This window comes from Hyphopichia burtonii (genome assembly GCF_001661395.1).
Source record: "Hyphopichia burtonii NRRL Y-1933 unplaced genomic scaffold HYPBUscaffold_9, whole genome shotgun sequence".
Taxonomy (NCBI): Eukaryota; Fungi; Ascomycota; class Pichiomycetes; order Serinales; family Debaryomycetaceae; genus Hyphopichia; species Hyphopichia burtonii.
Genome location: NW_017963736.1, coordinates 250,515 through 270,237, shown reverse-complemented (window position 1 = coordinate 270,237; position 19,723 = coordinate 250,515). Strand labels below are relative to the sequence as shown.

Genomic DNA, 19,723 nt, shown 5'->3' with positions numbered 1-19,723 from the left:
GAACTTTTTTCACTGAAAAGGATATATTTTGAAAGAGTACACTTAGATAAAGCTGTTTCGAAGAGATAGATTTATATCGTATTCTTCTGTGCGTATTCTTTTTTAGTTGGGATTTTCATTTACTTTTCTAAGTGACGATATACTTTGGACCAACTAAACAAATACTTGGTCTGGCTTTGTTTTTTTTAACAACCGCTTGCATTGCCAACTGGACCGGATATTCCTATTCGAATAGTTGTTGAACTTGATAGCATATTGGTCTTGCTTATTCCAGATAAGATCTACCAAAGATTTCTTGAAATCGCCATTAATTAATTGTCTTTTAAAAATTTAATATCCTATTAACAAAAGCTTTTATGTCCACTTAACGATTACTTCATTTCTTCACTTATTGCATCACATATATATAGTCTGCATTTACTTTTTTTCTTCCTTTTCTTCATTTGTTTGTTTGAAATCGCTTTGTTATTCCTAAACCAAAAACAAGATTGGTTTAAACTGGTATTTGACAAGAATTAGTTCTTGATTGGCTCATTTTATTTTCATCTAAAACTTCAAGTCCTTTTACATTTAAGTTTATTTTTTTCCCAAGGAAAATGATGGATGAATACGAAAAATATGACAGCGGCTCTTTACTTAATGATCGATACCTTAAAGTGGCAGATATAAGTGAAGGCTCGTATGGTCTTGTTTCAGTTGCTAAAGATACTTTATCTGATAATAAATTAGTTGCAGTTAAATTTATCTATCCAGTTGATTATAAAAAAAATGAAGCTCAAAATCCTCAAACAACAAGAGCTAAAACTTTAGATTCAAAAAGAGCCACCTCTTCTCCAGCAAAACTCAGATCAAATATCATATCTGTAAATGATCAAAAGGAGGAGAAAAAACAACAAATCCAAAGTAAATCTTCAATCTTGAGAGCCCTTTATGAAGAAGCCTCAAAAGAAATTAAAATCCATCAGATTTTGGGCCATCATCCAAATATTAGTTCTCTTTATGATCATTTTGATTCATGTTTGGTTTTAGAATATTGTGCTCGCGGGGATTTATACGAAGCCATTCAAAACGGTATCGGTCCCTCTTTATCGAAAGATATAAAAGAGGTTTTCTTTCAAATCTTGAATGCTTTAGAATACTGTCATTCTCATGGGGTTTATCATCGTGATTTGAAACCGGAAAATATCTTGATTTCTGAAGATTGGTCAATTAAACTTTGTGATTGGGGGTTGGCTACTACGTCTCGTACAATCACCAATAAAAGTGAATTTGATATCGGTTCGGAAAGATATATGGCTCCTGAATTATTTGATGTCAAATCTGAATTCTATGACGCTTCAAAAATTGATTTATGGTCCGTAGGTATTATCTTATTAACCTTGGTTTTCCATAAAAATCCTTTCCAAGTAGCTAACGATTCTGATAAGAGATTTTTACAATTTGCTGCTAATAGAGAGGCTTTATTTGATATTTTTTCTACTATGACTGGTGAGATGTTTTCAGTTTTACGTTATTGTTTAAATATTGATCCAAATAATCGTGATTTGTATAATCTTAAGTTCGAACTTAATAGTTTAAAATATTTCACTTTTGATGAGGAAGATTGGGCAAGTGATTATGATTATGATTTTGATGATGAAGCAATCGAAAATGATTCAGATGAACTTGAAAATCATTACAATGATTATAATGATCATTATAATGAAAACTACAATGACGAATTTGACTTGGAATTGAATCATGATGATGAGTTTCATTTCAATACCGGCTCAGATTCTTCCATCAATAAGAAAGATGATGATTCTGGTGATCGGGATGTTAGCTCCCCTTCACCCGAAGTGGATATTCCTAAAATCGAAGATAAACCATTACAAGAGTCAATTGCAGTTACGCCAAAATACATTCCTCCTAAACATCATCACCATCATCACCATCATCACCATCATCACCATCAATCTCCTGAACCAACACCAATCATAACTACCACTGATACCACCGAATCAGAGATTCAAGATAGCATTTCTGAATTGCAAGATATTAAAGCGAAAAAACCAAGACCCAAATCGGTTAGTCATCTTACTACAAATCCAAGAGCAGATCTTTTGTTGGATATTCATGATGATGATATTTCAAATCAAAGAATGCCTCATAATCCTCGTGCAGATGCTTTACTTTCTTCAAATGAAGACTTGAAGCCAATTCCAATGAATAATGGGGGTCTTAAGTTTATTAGGAACACTCGTAAACCATTTAATGTTCCATCTTATAGCCATTCTCGTAAGATCAATGGTTCCAGTAACCATAATAATCGTGATAAATTTGCGAGAGAAGATTTTTTCACTCCAAAGTCGATGTTCAGTCATTATATGGACAAGTACAATCGAAGCTCAAGTTATCGTGGTAATTACCTGAGCTATAATAATAATAATAATAATAATAATAAGTCCAATACCCGTCAACATCGCAGTGATTGGAAGAAAAATGGCCGTAAGCGCCAATCATGGAAATATAGAAATAATAATGGTCATTCAAATAATCATCATAATAAGAATCACCAATCAAATACTTCCAGATCCAAATCTCAACATAACAATAAATCACGTCCTAAATCATCTGGAAATTTCCGTTTGAACAACGAAGGTATTAGTGGACAAAAGAAGAAACAATCATCACTGTTTTCGAGTAGTAAATCAAGAAAACATGTGGTTCAAAGTTTGAATGGAAATGCTACAAGTACGAATAACCATAATCCATTATTAAATAACTTTCATACTTTGAATCATCCTAACAATACATCGAATCATGGCTCTCCAGGAACATCCGTTGCCAGTGCTAATGGGAAATATATCCCACCATATTTGAGATCACCTAATTATGCAAGATCACCAGTAATTGAACCAGTTACTGAAGAAATTGATAATCTTACTTTAGATTCGGGTAATAATAAGCCATCAACACTTGATGGATATGACGTGTTTCATTTGGAAGAAGATTTTGATTTAGCATTCAACCATAATAATAGTAACGAAACTAATAAATCATTATCACTGGTTAATACCAATTCTACCTCTGTGAATTCGTTCCCAACTGATAAAAGACCACCATCTTTTAAAGTTCCAACTTATTCATTAACAAGTTTAAGTTACGATTTACAGAAGATGCCCGGAGAAAATGCAATAGCTAATGGGAATACTCACCGTAATGCCAATGGCAGAAGACATTCTATCAATAGATTTAGTGACGTTCATTCTGCATTGTCTGGAATGGGAATATCCAGCTCACCAAGTGGTAAGTACATTCCACCATTCAGAAGAGGATCTCACTCAGCTGTCACCGGCAATTCAGCTGCCGCAATCAATATCAAGGGTAAGCCTACTGGGGAAAAACGCAGATCTGGCTATGATTACGATAAGACTCATGGATTTACATTGAGTGGAGGTCCCGATCATAGTGATAGTACCTTGAATGATTACAACACTGCCGACAATAATGACAATAAGCATTCCTACAAAGATGTTTACCAGTATAATGATCTTGATAACAATGATCGTCATGAACAAGATCATGGTTATCAATCCCATTTTAACCATCGTCAATTTTTAAATGATTTGAATGAAGGTATGTCAAGTGATGGTATCACTTCGTCACTGGTGCCTTCTTACAAGACTGACTGGTTCCCCGTAAAGAAAGACTGGATTGATTATGATGAATAGAGAGCAAGGCTTTTTTCCAGTTTTTCCCTTTTTTTTTTTTTTCTCTTTATACCTTTTTTTTTTTTTTTTTTTTTTTTTAAAGACCTTTCCCCCTTTTCCTTATATATTATACTACATATACAATATGTAGTAATTTTGTCAATAGTCTCTAGCATAGTTCTAGCATAGTACATAACAGACACGTAAAGACAAATTATATTAGGCAACAGCTAAAGTACAAAATACGAACCGGATGCAGCAACCCCTACGGGCTCAGCACTCCCTTGACACACGCATCACCCTTGACACCCACCTAGGCATTTCTGAGTAATTGCAAGATAAACGGAAGATAAACGGAAGAGAGGTTAAAAAAAGAAATAAAAATACACGAGATGAGGTTCGCATAATACTCTTTGGTGCGTTTTGATAATTTCCTAACTGGTTTAAATGGTCAAAACGGTCTAAATCAAGAATGCGAACAGCGCACAACAAATGCCGATGTAGCATGAGCTACAGCTCGAGAGTCCAGACCGGCAACTCTGGCAATTTAAAAGATTGCATGATGCTAAGTTTTGAAGAGCCCAGCTCAACTTTAATCCTTGTAACGTATATAATATTTCCCAATGGGTAATTTAGCGATGGTTGAACAAAGATGGCACTCGATTCACCAAACGCGATTTGGTCGAGGGCTCAGGAGCAAACCGATTAACCCAAGCTGATTTATGAATGAAGAACACTGCCTTGTAAATGGAGAAAAGAAAAGGGGGAAGTATTTATGAAGTAGATCATTTGGAAGATGCCGTGATTAGGTTATATTGATGGTTTCGGTGCTTGTCCAATGTTATTGTAGTATTCTTTCCTTGGTTTTATGCATTTTGTCCCAGCACCCGTTTTCAATTCTCGAGTACTTTTCTTTGCCGAATCTTGATTAGTTTCTAAATTTGAATTAATCTTAACTGTATGATTATAATTTGATAACTTACCCTTTTTTTTCTATTAAAAAAAAACTTATTGAAGTAAACCTTTTACAACTTATCAACGGTAAACAAAAGAAGGTTTAGGTTGTAATCTGAATCCTTTATTGGAGTTCATAGGAATTGAAATGTTATTTCCAAAGTTTTATAATAAGAGATTTAAACATATAACAGTTTTAATCTCTTTGGCAATTTGCACTTTAATAATCCTAAATGGATATTTGTCACACGATACTAACCAAGTGAAAATTGAAAATGAAGCTATAATTCAATTCAAAGCAAGTGCAAATAGGTATAACCCTAAGCAAATGACTTATGTTGTATTTCAGTATTTGACTGCTTTCAATAAGAAAAAACATACCAACCATCCATTGACTAGTAACATTGGAGGTGATTTTGGAATTTGGTTTCATTGGGATGATTGGGTTGATTTAAGTGCTGGGAATACAAAACTTAATCAAGTTAGAAAGCAGCATCCGAGTGGAGGATGTCCTAATAATATTCAAAGATATGGTGCTTTCAGTGGGTTCCCCTTTGAATCAATGAGAAGTAAAATCACTAGAAGTAAAGTCGATTTATATTGTAATCAAGAAGTCCCGAAAAGAATTGTGATAGCCACCGATAAATCATTTGTTGAATTACCAGTTGTTGGTGAAAAAAGGTTTGGTACTAATCATTTACCTCAGGGAGTTACTAAAGAATTATTATTAGAAGAAATGAAATTAGTTGAATCAAAACAATCCAAAAAAAACACTAAAAATTTAAGTCAAGAAGATAAAGATTCAAAAGAATTTCAAGATAGTGATGATTATCATATGATGTTTGGTTATAAGAATTTTAAGAAATTTGAAAAAGAAATTGATATTGAATATTCAGATTTTATTTTTAATATTAAAGATGAAATCGTTCGTTTAAAAGAAAAATGGAATAGAAGATACATTTGGGTACTGGAGAAGAAGTATCTTGATATGTTAGAATGGGCAAATCACTTAATTGATTTTAGTGGTTCTAATGAATACTTTAAAAATCCTTGGAAATTTAAGGACTCATTAACTTCTAAAATTCATGCTTATGCTTATCCATTTTATCAACGTTCTTTAACCGATGGTGAGCGTCAAAGTATTGCTCAACATATGATTCAGACTTGGTTTCAATTTGCTCAAGCAAATGGGTTGAAAAGTTGGCTTGGTGATTCTAGTTTATTAGGTTGGTCTTACAATGGTATTGATCTACCTTGGAGTCTGAATATTGACATTCATATGCCAATCCGTCAACTAGACCGTTTAGGTCGAGATTTTAATAAAACTCTTTTAATTGAAAATCCAAGATTCGGTAATGGGAAATATTATTTAGAAGTTTCTCCTACTTATGGCAAACAGGCAATTAAATCGGATTCCATCGAAGCAAGATTGGTTGATATCAATTCTGGTTATTCAATTGAAATAAAATCTTTAATGTTCCATTCTGATGTTCAACCACCCAAAAAATTTTGGAAGCATTTAGCCAACAGCGATGAAAAATATGAGGCCGTAGCTACTCATACAAAAGACTGGGAATGGCAAAATTTAAGAGATACCATTCCAATAAGACATACTTATTTTGAAGGGACTTCAGTTTATATTCCTCATAACGTCACTAGATATCTTAGTAACATTTATAAAGACAAGTTTATAAATGCTACTTATATTGGCGATTATAATTATCAAAGAGACCTTAGACTATGGGTTCCAAATGACGTCTGTAATACGTCTCCTAAGAATTTCCGTTTCATTAACAAAGATGATTATTCACAATTAAGTTTAAAAGGTGCTTGTAATAAAGAAAGTTTGAAAGATGAATATCAAATAACTGAAAAACTTACTACTCGCCATCGCGAACTTAATTCAAATATCGATAAAGCAAAAGACTATGACCCAAATCAATTAAAAGACTTACCGATTATGCGTAAAGATGTGTGGGAATATTTTAATGATATTGTCCATCGTACCGTTGATCATACAAACTGGTATAATGGTGTATCATCCAATTGATACCGAACTTCTTCTTTCTTTCTACATTGTATTATTAATATATATATATGTATATATATATATGTATATAGTTTTATTGCATATTTTTCAAAATATCTTCGAGCGATTTACTTTTTGGTAGTATACGATTTTTAGTATCGCTATTGATTTTCCTATGAGCCAAAACTTTATTAGCACTATCAAGACCAAATCTTCTGATTAATTTTGAGTAAAACAAGCCACAGGCATTGCATAAGGTTCTCTTACCTTCAGGACCATTTCGCCATTCAGGAGTAATCTCCAGGTGACAATGATGACAAATGCCCCCTGGGGGTATCGATTTCCTGCCTCTTTTTTTAACAATTTTATTTTGTTTATGCTGGCATGGCGGGCCATTTTTCACCAATAAATTCGCCTTCACATTTTGCAATAAAGTCAATTGGTCTATAAAAGCAGATAGTTCAACAATCAAACTGTTGAAACGAGAGTCCGGAATACTCAAGATCCATTTTTCAAATCTGGAGGAGCTAACAAATTCACTCGCATTAACCCCGTCTAAACCACTCAAGCCCTGATCAAGCAAGTCCAATACCGGGAATGCCGCCTTACTATCCAGCAAAAACGATTTCAAGCCCAATAAAGCTGATACGGTCCTGTCATCTGCCTGACTCAGATTTGCAGGTGGAACTTGAGTGGAAACCGAAGGCGGGTGCCCTAGAGAAGCAACAATTTGCGAGAACGATGGTAGTTCAGGTCCCGGAAACCTAGCAAACAACGAAGATTTCGAGCCAGGCACTGTTATTGAGGGTAGCCGCCGGCCAGGGTTGTAAGTGACCATAGCCATTGCAGCACGGCAGCACGACTACAAACTAGTAGTTTTTTGCAGCCTTGACATTTGTGTTGGTGCCCAAACAAACCACCCAGACACCAGGCCCAACTCCCCGAAAAAATAAAAGCATCAAATCTGCACTGGCAAATTTCCGCACTGCTTGGTCTAAAGCGGACAAAGAAAAGGGCAAGCCCATCGAGGAACCAGGGTTGCCGGAAAGGTAAACAACCAATTGGTACCTTAATGAACAGTAAAGTAAATAAAAAGATGATGCATTGTGCCAGCAAAACAAATCACTAATTAGGGCAGTTGATTGGACATTGCCTCGGATTGACGAGAGCTTATAATAATAAACAAAGGCTCACCAACAAAGCGTTCCACTAAACAAAAACTGGCCAAAACAAAGCAACAAGGGAATGAAGGGAAAAAAAGGAAACAAGACTCAACAGCAAAGGGTAAACCCACAAAGAAGAACCCAGAATGAAAAAGAAAGAAAAAGCTTATTTTATTAATAAGGTATTGTTAGTAATACAATTGCACCAATCATTTGAATACCAAGATGGGGTGATTTTCCAGCACGACTGCTAGTGAATACCTTGTAATTTTCCGGCTAGCCCACTGTCCTCCTGATGAATCACCAGCATTGTAGCTGAATATCCATTTATAGCATAGCAAGATATACGAACCTACGGTAGATGCTCCCCTTGCCCCTGACATTCTGCACACAACTCCGCGTAGCCCTCCGCGTAGCCCTCCGGCAGCCCACCGGCAAGCCAAGCGAGCAGCTGGGTGGCAGGGTGTACGGAGGTGGGACCCCCAGCGGGCCCAAAATCTGAAACAACTAACAAACCCGCGGCCGCACTGAAAACAAAAAATAAAAAATATTCTAAAACACCACCAACAAAAGCACAAACAATCCGAAACAATAAATTGAAAAGTGCCGTGTTTCAAGTTTGCCCTTTTGGTTTCAAAGCTCGCCAAACCTGAAACATATTTTCGGTAAAGATTAGTTTCCAGTTGTTATTTCTTTACAAAAACATTTATAACTAGATTACATCCCCCTGCTTTCATGTTTAGCCCGAGTAGTGTAGTTCTTCTACTTTAGTTCTCTCGTTTCAGATTATTAGTAGCAGGTTGGTTTCACTGTTGAATTTGTAACAAGCATCTTTTGTTACTTTAACGAACTCCCTTGCCATAGCTATTAACTCACTTAGTATAGCATACCTCTAGGTGGGATTGGATATACTTAGCCGCCACAGCTCAAACATCACCAACTCAACTACTTTTGAGTTAGGCTGCTCCTACTTAGTCGTCTCCCGTTAAACAAAAAAAGAGAAAACGACAAAAAAAAACAAAAAAAGCAGTGAGCCTTTGTTCAATAGCCATTTGTTTTGTGTTGTACATTGGATCACAATATATTGTCAATTCCAATTAGTTCAATTGAATAAGTTAACTTATTGGAGTTTGAATTTGAAAAGAACGAAGCCAAAGAAAAAAAAAGCCATTTTATGAATTGCATTCGCCATAATGACAGCTACTACCACCCAATTAGTGGTAAAACATGAACTGAAGTCAGATACAAAGAAGCTAGATCATGACTCAAATGAACAGGTTAAAGAATCGTTACGGCTAATTGAAGATTTAAAATTTTTTTTAGCTACTGCTCCGGCAAATTGGCAAGAAAATCAAGTGATTAGAAGGTATTACTTAAATCACGATGAAGGTTTTGTTAGTTGTGTTTATTGGAATAATTTATATTTTATCACCGGTACCGATATTGTTCGTTGTATCGTTTATAAATTTGAACACTTTGGTAGAAAAATCATTGATCGTAAGAAATTTGAAGAAGGTATCTTTTCAGATTTAAGAAATTTAAAATGCCATCAAGATGCTATTTTAGAATCTCCAAGATCAGAGTTTTTGAATTTTTTATTTAAAAACGCTTGTTTACGGACCCAAAAGAAACAGAAGGTTTTCTTTTGGTTTAATGTTCCTCATGATAAATTAATGGCTGATGCTTTAGAAAGAGATTTTAAAAAGGAAAAAGCTGGTCAAAACCCAACAACTATTTCTCATAGAGAACCAGCTCTTTCCTTTAATTATGACGAAAATAAGTCTCTTTATGATCAATTGGCTCATCATATGGATTTACAAAAAAAATTAAACCAATCAGATGATCAAACTAATTCTTCCACTTTATCAGAACCTGATTCTGACCAAAGATCCCCGGAATATACTTCAACCACTACTTCTGCCGCTGCCGCTGCCGCTAACACTAATACTAATGCTAATTCCAATGATAATAATGATGCATTTGATTTCTTGGACCACGAAACTCCCGCGCAATATAAAAATGGCTCCGATTATGAAGACGATTTCCCTCTAGATTATTTTGATCAGGAAGATTCAAACGATAAAAATAACTTTATAACCTTAGATTCAAATTTTCAAGTTGGTTACATCAACGGGTTTGATGAAAACTATGATAATTTGGTGGATCCTTCAATTTTTACTAACCCTACTTTCCCAACTCCAGTTGCTAGTCAATTGGTCTTTAATGATGAATATTTAATCGAACAAACCCAACCTTTGAAAACTCCTTTACCTCCTCCTAATACTCATCAAACCTCTCTGCATTTAGATTCTCAAAATCAACAACATTTACCAACTACTCAAATTATACCTGCTCCTCCTCCTCCTCCTCCTCAAGCTCATATTATTCATTCTTCAACTCAAGATTTTTTCCCAATCCATGATCCTTACCATCAACCTCCTTCCGCCAAATTCCAGCCCCGTTTTTATAATGATCCCCCTTTAATGATCCAAAATCATCAACAACCTCCACCACAGCACTTATTTCAACCAATGGAACCAATACCCTATGGTTATTCGCATCCAGATCAAGAGTACTGGCCTCAACCAGCAGTTGCTACAACTCCTGCTCCTCCTTCTGCTGGTCCTTCTCAGCAATCTTTTTATCCTGATCAATTCCCTGTCCCACAACCATACATTTACTACAACGATGCTCAACCACAACCAGATATAATCCCTTCATCTGGTTATCATTATATGGATCCAAATTTTATGCCCATACCGAATAACCCTCCAACTTATTTGAAACCTAACGATTTTGCTCCTCCATCTACTAGACAACAGCAAATTAGCGCTAATATGATGAAAAAGAAACGCCAATTACAACAACAATCTCGTTTAAAAACTCAACAAAATCATGTTCGTGGTTTGCCTGAAAAAATTGATTTAGATGAGGTTGTTTCTAATAAAAGTACTACTAAAGTTGTTAATTTTAAAGACATTAACAACAAAGATGCTAATGAAATGCCAACTCCAGAGTCCTCCATTGGTAATCCCGATTCAAATTATAATAGACAAGTAAAATAATTTGTTTACCTACTTAGCTAAAACCTATTTGTTTATGGAAACTTTTGACTTTAGTTCATTTTCTATTCGATATTCATTCTGCCTCTTTCTTACTTTTTCGGTTTTGTTATCTTATTGAAAAGCTGAGGAAACTGGCTTTTTTCTCTTTGCAATGATCTGCTTTTTTTTCTGTTTTGTTTTGTTTTGTTTTTATCAATCGTCATTTATATCACCCACGGCTCTGTCTTATTATCAATTATATTTTAATTCATGTATTTATATTAGTATTATTTTCACCCATTTATAGCTTCAAATTTAATGATTATCGCAATACTTACCTTCTACATGTATGTTAATTATATTATACCATCATTATATAGAATATATAATACACAATCCTCTTATTCTTGACTATAATACTCAACAAGTTTTTGTTGAGGAACTGAAAATTTTTGTAAAATTGCATCCATTGGATTTTTCTCTTCTGAATTCTCTAATCTGTTGCCATGACTAATTTGGCTAACTCTACTTGCTTTTAAAAGTCTTCCATAACTCAGAATTACGAGTCTTCTGACATCCACATCCTTATGTTCAACAAAAGGACGAAGCACGTCATTAATTTGTACTATAATTGCATTGTCAACCAATAAATTAAAGCTATTCATGGCCAACAACTTGGCTAAGCAGTCAACAACGAATAATAAAGAGTATTTCAAATTCTCGTCTTGATAACCCCGAAGAGTGTTAATGGTACACGTCAAAAGACTAGACGTAGAATACATACCACATAATATTTCATCAAATGTTTCACTAATAGCAAGCGCCAACTCGTTAAGGTTATCCTCTAATTGATGACTCAACTTAGTTAAAACTTGCCAAATACTATCGAGGCTCATCGATGACCTGTTGATTAAAAGTTGCTTCAAAATCATCAAGCCACCAAGAATCATTGACTTATGAACATCATGCATTCTGGAATCAAAGAATCTCCACAATGAATCTTCAAGAAGCCTTTGACCATCATTCTCGAAGTAATGAGCAAATTCAGACGACTGATGTTCCTGTAAATAAGCGAGTAGCTCGATTAGATCTTCACGGGAGGTTTCTGGCCTTCTTAAACTTTCACAAAGGTGCTGAAAATGGGTTATAGATTTATCAGATTCGCTGCTTGGTTTACTTTCAGACTTTTCCGCATTCAATTTTGCCATTTGGAAGTTAAACCAGTTTAATTCAGAGAAGTTATAATCCTTGACTTTTTGAGGTGATCCTGAAACAGTATCATCGTGAAAGATTGTAATGGGTTTGTTCTTATTAGACATTTTGCTAAACGGATCCACCTTATCAATAAACGTCTGGATAGAGTCTTTACTGTTCAATTCACTTCTTTGCGAGTCTACCTTATCAATCAAGGATTGTGCTGAATCTTTTGAGTTAATTTGATTCTTCTTCAATTCAGTTATTTTTACTTGAGCAAAATCTTCCACTAATTCATTTGATTCATTTTGGTTAAATTTAGAGAAAAGTTCACCACGGTTTTTACCATCACTGTTATTGAATATGTTATTGGGTATCAGTCTGGGAGTCCCAGTTAATTCATTGGTAGAATTCTGCAGTTCAGAAGATGCAGAGTTCTTGATAGGTGTCGCATCTTTACTTGGAGCTTGATCTTTATTGAAAAAGAACTCGTCATTCTTATCAACAGATTTATTTTCTGCTGAATTGTCATCTTCATTATCACTTTGTATAGTATGATTCACAGGAATTTCATTATCATCGTCATCATCATCGAAATCAATATTATCTTCAACTTCTTTGTCAAAATGTGGCTCTGCATCTAAATTGATAGACCTTACTTCATCAATATCCATAGCATTCAAAGTTTTTGCACTCTGTTTTTGAGCAAGTCCATTATTAAAAACAATAGTACTATCGGGGCCCGCTCTTCTAGAAGGAACTAACATTGTGAAATCAGAATTATGCTTCAAAGGTGAAGTATCAGAAATTTTGTTGAAATTAACTTTTGTCAAGTCAAGTAAGCCTCCATAGTTAGTATGCTCGGATTGCTCATAGCTTCTGTTAACCCCTATAATTCGTTCAACTTCATCTTTAGTGATATCATTGACCATTTGAAGTTCTGTTGAGAAGAGAGTTGAATTGATGGAAAAAAGTTGTTTGAAAAGTACTGATAAAGAGGCAAACGAGTCACCCAATTGAAGCAAATTGATCAACTCAAACAAGACGGTAACTAATTTTATGAATTGACCATCATTTATCGGAATTCTATCCAAACACTTATGCAATAGCTCCAAAAGCATATTGGTCATGGTTGCTTTATGTTTAATTATTTGCATAGTGAGTTGACCGTCGTCAATTATATTGGAAATGTTAGCGATATAGGAGAGAATAGTTGCGGAAGATTTGTAAATATCATCAACTTCTAACACTGATATAAGTAATTGAACTGTATCGTCACTGGCGTCAAGCAATAAAGAGCATAAACGAATCAAATCTTCAGGCTCAAAATATTTGGATGATTTTTTAAATAAACTTTCTCCCAATAAAAGATCCTTAAGTGTTTCTGGATGTTCAATGGAAACTTTCCGTAAAAGAGTAGAAGTCTCGTCAGACAACTCCTCGTTGCACATGATAGCATATTTTAACATATTAACACCTTCATGATTGTTTCCTGCCTTATTCGATGATAAAAGTTTCAAGATGAAGTCATTCTTCTTGTCAAATGGTTGTACTTCTAAACTCAAATCTTGGTTCAAATCTACACGGGTATGACCATCTTGTCCTTGCATAGATCTAAGCGATGTAGCACTGTCAGATCTCTTACGAGTTTCGAACCTTATACTATCAACTGGGGAATTTAAAGAAGAAACGGAGCTAGTTCTCTTGGGCGCACCAATTATTTTATTGGGGGCCTTTTTAGATGAATCTGAAAAGATTCTGCTTGAACGGTGGTTTAAATCTTTGTCAAGGTTTTCTACCGACAACCTTGATGTGATTCTCGAAGCGGGTCTAGTAGTAGGTCTGGATGAAGGTCTAGAAAGAGGACCTGATTCAGCTTCTCTTTGTTTAGATTTCATTTCTCGGTTTTTAGCAATAATGCTGTCTTTTATTGAGGGTCTTGTCTTTTTAGGAGGAATTCCATGAGCTGCGGCAGTGTTGGATGACAATCCTTTCGGTTTGGAACGTTCCACACCCTTGATGATATTGAGGTCAAATCCAGATAAGAAACTTTCAGCTTCAGTTTTGAATTTAGTCCAAAAACACCAGTATGTATCCTTAGCAGATTGTCTAACCGTTGGATTATGATCATTTAATAGCTTTCCTAAAATTTTCTTTGAGATATCAATTCCATTATTTCCAGTAGACAAGTTTGGTGTAAGAAAAGCATGACTGTTGTGGTAACGGGTTACATATATTTGCAACCAAAGACCACTAAAAGACCTTGGAGAAATATTTTTTTCATTGGATGCAACCAAAATTTTATTCATCCTATTGTACGAGAAAGATGAATTCAAAAAGATGATACACAATGCCATATTTGCATTTGTTGATGCAATGTTTTTGGTGGCAGAGCAAAGCTTTATTAAAGTAGGCATTAATAAGTCAAGAACAGAATCTGCAGAGGACTTCAAGAAAAGCGCAAGCTCTTTTGCTAGCTGACACCCATGTGATGATAAAGTAGTACGAAGAGAGGTAATTGCTTTACAAATAGCGTCTGACACGTCCCTGAAACCAGTAATCAAATCTTCAGGAAAATTATCGGCAGAATTCCCTCTTAGTAATGATCTCAAAAATATGATACTACGTTCTCTTGCTGCCCAGTTAAACTCAGTTTCCCTGTTCTCAAAGTGATGCATTATTTCCGTGATTCTAGCATACAAATCTTCACCATCAAAACAATCAACACCTTTGATGGATGTATCTAAAGCGTAATTGGGAATTTTTTGAACAAGCTTGGTCAATTCTGCATCTACATCACCAACACTTGATGTTTCTGCTTGCATATTGGAGGATGAGACGCTTTGGGTCAACCTGCTGGGCCTAGAAACCCCATTGTGTGAATTAGTATGGGATATGGTGTTGGAGCGATTCAACCCATTTAAATTTGTCAGGGATGTTGGTCTTGAAGTCTGGCGCAAGGAACCGGAAGACAATCTCGGCTTCACGTTGCTCATCTGGGGATCAGCAGTATGGATTTCCGGAGGGGAGAAAGCAGGAACACTGGATAATGCAGGAGGAGATGTAGTTTTTGAAGCTGAAATACCCATTGACAACGACAGCTTTCTTTTTTGGACGTGGAGTTCTGCTGCAGTTAAGTCAATTTCACTCAAAATGGATTGCTTGATATTCGCTGGGATATGTTGAAGATCAAATTCTCTTTGTAGATCAAACTTATATAATCTATTATGTTTCATATCGTAATAGCTCTTGAATAGCTCTTTCACGGCTAGATAAACATTATTATCAACCGGGAACAGATTTAACACATTAACAAGTGAAGCAACAAACGGATCGAGTTTGAAATGGCGATTGACATCAACTATAATATAGGTGAGCCAATTTATAGATTCGATAACCACCTTAGGGCTGTTATGCGTAAGTCCAATATCCATAATAGCTCTTTCGACTTCTTTCGATGCGGTAAGCCAGTAAGCTTCGAGCGCTTTCTTCGCCGCCGCCTTTATATTGGACTTGAGATCACCTAATCTATTTATGATAATTGGTAATACCAAATAGCTCAGATTTCTAAGCACATCACCACTTCTATCTTGAATGCTAACTCGTTTGACCAAATGAGATAAAACACTGAAGCTATTGGACAGAATCGTGGGATCAGCAATATCAATTGCCACCGACAATGATTCTAAGTACTTGGGAACCTGGGTTATATCGACAAAGTCTCTCTTCACATGAGACTTGAGATTCATTATTAATTGTAGCTTTTCTTCGCTAGTAGTGTTCGAGGACGTCACCACATTGAACAACTCCTCTGAAGGAACTACCTGACTCAGCATCGTCAACAGCTATTCAGTTAAGGGGTATGTCAAAGGTATGTCAAAGGTATAGATATGGTAAAACTAAGTATTATCCAAAGAAACCCTCTGTTCTTCATTAAACATAAACAAGGTTTGAGTAGCGCGTATTTTACAAAAAAAAGTACGTTTTTTTTTTTTTTTTTTTTGATTTGCACGATTCTATTCTAATTATACATATATTTAGTCTTGTAGTAGCTAATGTTATAGTAGCTAAATATCAATATGGTGATTAGTAACCTTGCTTCAGAGAGACCCAAATGGCACCAAGGATGGCAAGCGTTATGAGGACACTTGCTGTTTTGTTTTGGGAAGTAATACGAAGCATAGTAGATTCATCAGTATCAGTGTTCAAAGAGATTTGTGAAGGTTTGAAGTCAGCTTTGTTGGAATCGTTCATTGGCTCGCTAACACGGTCACCATTTTCATTGTGGTTCGCTATATATAAAAGATCATCTTCGACTTCGTCAACGACAACATCTTGGACATTACCGAAAAAGTCAGTGAGCCTAACATCGTGAATGTCCCTTTTGAACAAATCAGTTCTGATACCGGGAGTGGAATGAACGTTTTCATAAGTGTATACATCAAACAACTTGTCCATTGTTTCTTGGGAATTCTTTTTGATTTTTTCAAGAAAGTCAAGGGTGTAGTAGGTGAATCTATCGATGACTGCAACACCAATGTCCAAGTCCGAATGGTGTGAGTAAGAGGACTCATCAACTGCAGATGATCCAACGGCCAATATATTGGGCGAGTAGAATCTCTCGTACATAGAGTTTGCCTGACAAGTATCGATCATAAAGAAAATTTCATTATATCTCTTCTTCTCGTACATTTGTTCAAACGCATCAGCAATATCGTAAGACCCTATTTCTTCTGCATCTTGAAATTTCAAGAACTCATTACCCCCATGGCCTGTTAAGTAGATGAAGATATTCGAGTTTTCATCAGTAAGTAAACGTTTACTTCTTGGATGATTAGCGTCCCATCTATCAGTCAATAAACGAATGAAATTTTCCACGGTAACTTCATAGCCTCTGTAATCCACTTCAATCAGGTCACCGTATAAGTCGATAGCTTGATCCATATTATTGAAAACAGTTCCCGGAAATGCATTTCTAGGATTGCATGCAATATCGTCCGACAACATTAATATAATTTGAGAGTCCGGTATACCGAGTCTCTTAACAGTTCTGTAAAGACTTAGCACATTGGCCATGTGTCTATAATTGAACCAGAACCTCGAAGTCGATACTAATACTGCCCAATTATTGGTATGACGCGAACTAGTGGAGTTGATCACTTGCTCTGCATCTTCAGTAGTTATGTATTGTGGATCAGCCAGAATAAATCCGCAAAATAAAATCGTTATCAAAAGGAAACAGCTTGTGAATTTCATCTTGTGCCCTCTACTGCTTTATATCCTTCTCGAGAACACGATAAACAAGACCCTGGTACTAAAAAGTATCTTCTATTCAATTCCAACAGTTGTTGATATTTGTCAGCCTGTTCGTCTCAGCTTGACATTTTTTTTTTTCTTTCTCTAATTTACTGCGTTGTTGTTAAATAAAATGCGCAAATCTAATAATCTATGTACAGCTATGAATTTGCAGCAAAAGAATGGGCTGCTGAAGACGATATACCTGTCAAGCCGTCTTTGCCCACTAGCTTTTTCACTGTTCTTTGGGTTCTATTATCTGGTCCAAGTAGTCTTTGTAATTCCCATCTGATCCATAAAGATTTCAGGGAGAATTTAAATGCAAAGATCAATTTAGATGCTCTGTCTTTGTCGAACATTTGAATTGAGCTCTTTAGTTTAGTTTCAAGCTCAGGGGTCTTGGTATAATAATGGCCAAGCTTGGTATTCATTTTTCTGGACAAGTAGTCTGCTTGTTTCTTAGTGATGGCAGATTTGTGTTGAAAATTTCTATAAACGGGTAAAATGGTGGATATCAACGATTCTGCTTTAGCACAAACTGTTCGCAAGTTTGAATTTTGTTCTAATTCGGACTCTTGATAGTAATTTGGAATACTATACTTGAAAACTTCTCTCTCTCTGGCAGAATGGAACACATTTAAAGATAATACAAAATGGTAGTCTGTTTCATTAACAGTTTTTCTTCTTAGAAGGAGAAACTTATCGTTGCCACATTGGCAGCCCCAGGAATCGTATTCAAATCTAACCCAGTCGATTGAACTTTCTCTGAGGATCTTGTTGACCAGTTGGTCATTATTGAATTCAGTTACAGATTCAGACTCTAGGGATATAAACCCGTCGAACGTCGTGAACTTTAAGTTTAAATCGGTCCGTAACTGACCCAATCGCTTTGTCTTCAAAAAGGTAGCTTCTTCCTCTAATCTCCGTAGCTTCTCTTTTTTAATAATCTCTTGAAGTTTTAGCTTCTCCTGTTCGATATCATATTCTTCTTTCTCTTTGGATAAGTCTTGGAATGTCTTATCTCTTATTTGATAATCGGTTGGTAATGAGAATAACCTGGGGACAGATTGAACTCCAGTTCCTCTAGTACCTGCGATATCCACAATATGACAGTATTTCTTCCCTTTATGAAGTCTCAATCCTCTCCCTATCATTTGAACCAATAAAGGTCTTGATTTTGTAGGACGAGCTAAGAAAAGCGAGTCAATGTTTGGGATATCAGTTCCTTCGGTAAATACCATGACATTACACAACACTTCGATGATCCCATTCTTGAAATCATTGATTATTGATGCTCTTTCATGCTTAGCCGTATCTCCTGTAACATACTGTGCATTAATACCATGACGTTGTAAAACACCACATAGAGTTTTGCAATGAGCTATATCAACACAGAACATCAATGTCGAATTGAAACCATATTTCTCTTTTAACTTAATATAGGACATCGCAACAAGTAAGTTAACCTTGTCGGTATTTATTGCTTCCGATAAACTAGTAATTTCATAATCGTCTTTCTTAGTTGCAACTTTAGTTAAATCAACATCTATATCAACACATGAAAATTTTGCATCTGCTAATTCTCCATTTTGCACCATGGTGAGAAGTCCCCTATTGAAGACAATCTCATCGAATATGGTTCCTAATGACCTTCCGTCACTTCTTTCTAATGTGGCTGTAAAACCTAGCACATAAATTTCCAGCTCAGGCGAGTCAGCATTAAAGTATTTAAGAATTTTGGACCATGAAGAAGCGGTTGCATGGTGGCATTCATCTAGTATTATCAACTTGAAATCTTTTGGGTTGTACCATTCGAGTCGGGTTTTTCTTACCAACGTCGGTATAGAAGCGACTATAACATCAGAATCTGGACTCGGCTTGGATTTTCGCATATCAATATCAACATTCAAATTCATATTGATATCTTTTATAGTCTTCGCTGCTTGGAAAATTAGTTCTTCCTTATGGGCAAGAACAAGAGTTTTATTTCCTCGACCTGCTGCTGATATCTCCGGTATTAAATGGGAAAATACTATAGTCTTCCCTCCCCCTGTTGCCAACACCACTGCCTGTCGTCTTACACCTCGGGATATGGCTCCTTTCACCTTATCGATTGCATCTAATTGGTAATCTCTTAATGTTATCCCCAGGTTCACTGCAAGTTTCGATAAACTTCGAGATAAAACATTACATGATGTGGATAGACGACGCGTATTATTGACAACTATCATAATAAAATTTGCTAGGCGACACAGGTAAGTCGAATCCCAAGCGCTCCCACCTTTCAAAAACGGCCTTTTCCTAGTTCAGCTTATAGTCTTATGAACAAAAGCTTTTCATAGATCAAAGAAA

At 35.7% G+C, this 19,723-nt stretch overlaps 7 protein-coding genes across 7 annotated transcripts; 3 read left to right on the top strand and 4 right to left on the bottom strand.

Annotated features, from left to right (window-relative positions):
• Positions 1-596: 596 nt before the first annotated feature.
• Positions 597-3,763, top strand: KSP1 (putative serine/threonine protein kinase; the record flags this gene model as incomplete). Its single annotated transcript, XM_020219590.1, has 1 exon — positions 597-3,763. One exon carries the CDS (start codon positions 597-599, stop codon positions 3,711-3,713), a length of 3,117 nt encoding a protein of 1,038 aa, XP_020073953.1. The 3' UTR covers positions 3,714-3,763.
• A 1,031-nt stretch (positions 3,764-4,794) lies between these two features.
• HYPBUDRAFT_144902 (uncharacterized protein) lies at positions 4,795-6,696 on the top strand (the record flags this gene model as incomplete). The annotated part of the gene is made up of 2 exons (XM_020219895.1): positions 4,795-5,332; positions 5,393-6,696. The coding sequence occupies 2 exons, from the start codon at positions 4,795-4,797 to the stop codon at positions 6,694-6,696; spliced, it is 1,842 nt and encodes a 613-aa protein (XP_020073952.1).
• A 63-nt stretch (positions 6,697-6,759) lies between these two features.
• Positions 6,760-7,783, bottom strand: HYPBUDRAFT_233770 (GATA-type transcription factor). The gene has a single exon (XM_020223164.1). The coding sequence runs from the start codon at positions 7,517-7,519 to the stop codon at positions 6,770-6,772; it is 750 nt and encodes a 249-aa protein (XP_020073951.1). The 5' UTR covers positions 7,520-7,783; the 3' UTR covers positions 6,760-6,769.
• A 1,248-nt stretch (positions 7,784-9,031) lies between these two features.
• CPH1 (homeodomain family transcription factor) lies at positions 9,032-9,559 on the top strand (the record flags this gene model as incomplete). Its single annotated transcript, XM_020219074.1, has 1 exon — positions 9,032-9,559. A coding segment is annotated over one exon (528 nt), but the record flags the coding sequence as incomplete, so codon positions are not given.
• A 1,718-nt stretch (positions 9,560-11,277) lies between these two features.
• On the bottom strand, positions 11,278-15,980 carry HYPBUDRAFT_154193 (uncharacterized protein). The gene has a single exon (XM_020221946.1). It carries the CDS (start codon positions 15,910-15,912, stop codon positions 11,284-11,286), a length of 4,629 nt encoding a protein of 1,542 aa, XP_020073949.1. The 5' UTR covers positions 15,913-15,980; the 3' UTR covers positions 11,278-11,283.
• Positions 15,981-16,084: 104 nt separating this feature from the next.
• Positions 16,085-17,364, bottom strand: GPI8 (GPI-anchor transamidase). Its single transcript, XM_020221945.1, has one exon. The coding sequence runs from the start codon at positions 17,330-17,332 to the stop codon at positions 16,163-16,165; it is 1,170 nt and encodes a 389-aa protein (XP_020073948.1). The 5' UTR covers positions 17,333-17,364; the 3' UTR covers positions 16,085-16,162.
• A 143-nt stretch (positions 17,365-17,507) lies between these two features.
• Positions 17,508-19,684, bottom strand: HYPBUDRAFT_154191 (DEAD/DEAH box helicase). The gene has a single exon (XM_020221944.1). It carries the CDS (start codon positions 19,285-19,287, stop codon positions 17,533-17,535), a length of 1,755 nt encoding a protein of 584 aa, XP_020073947.1. The 5' UTR covers positions 19,288-19,684; the 3' UTR covers positions 17,508-17,532.
• Between the last annotated feature and the right edge of the window lie 39 nt (positions 19,685-19,723).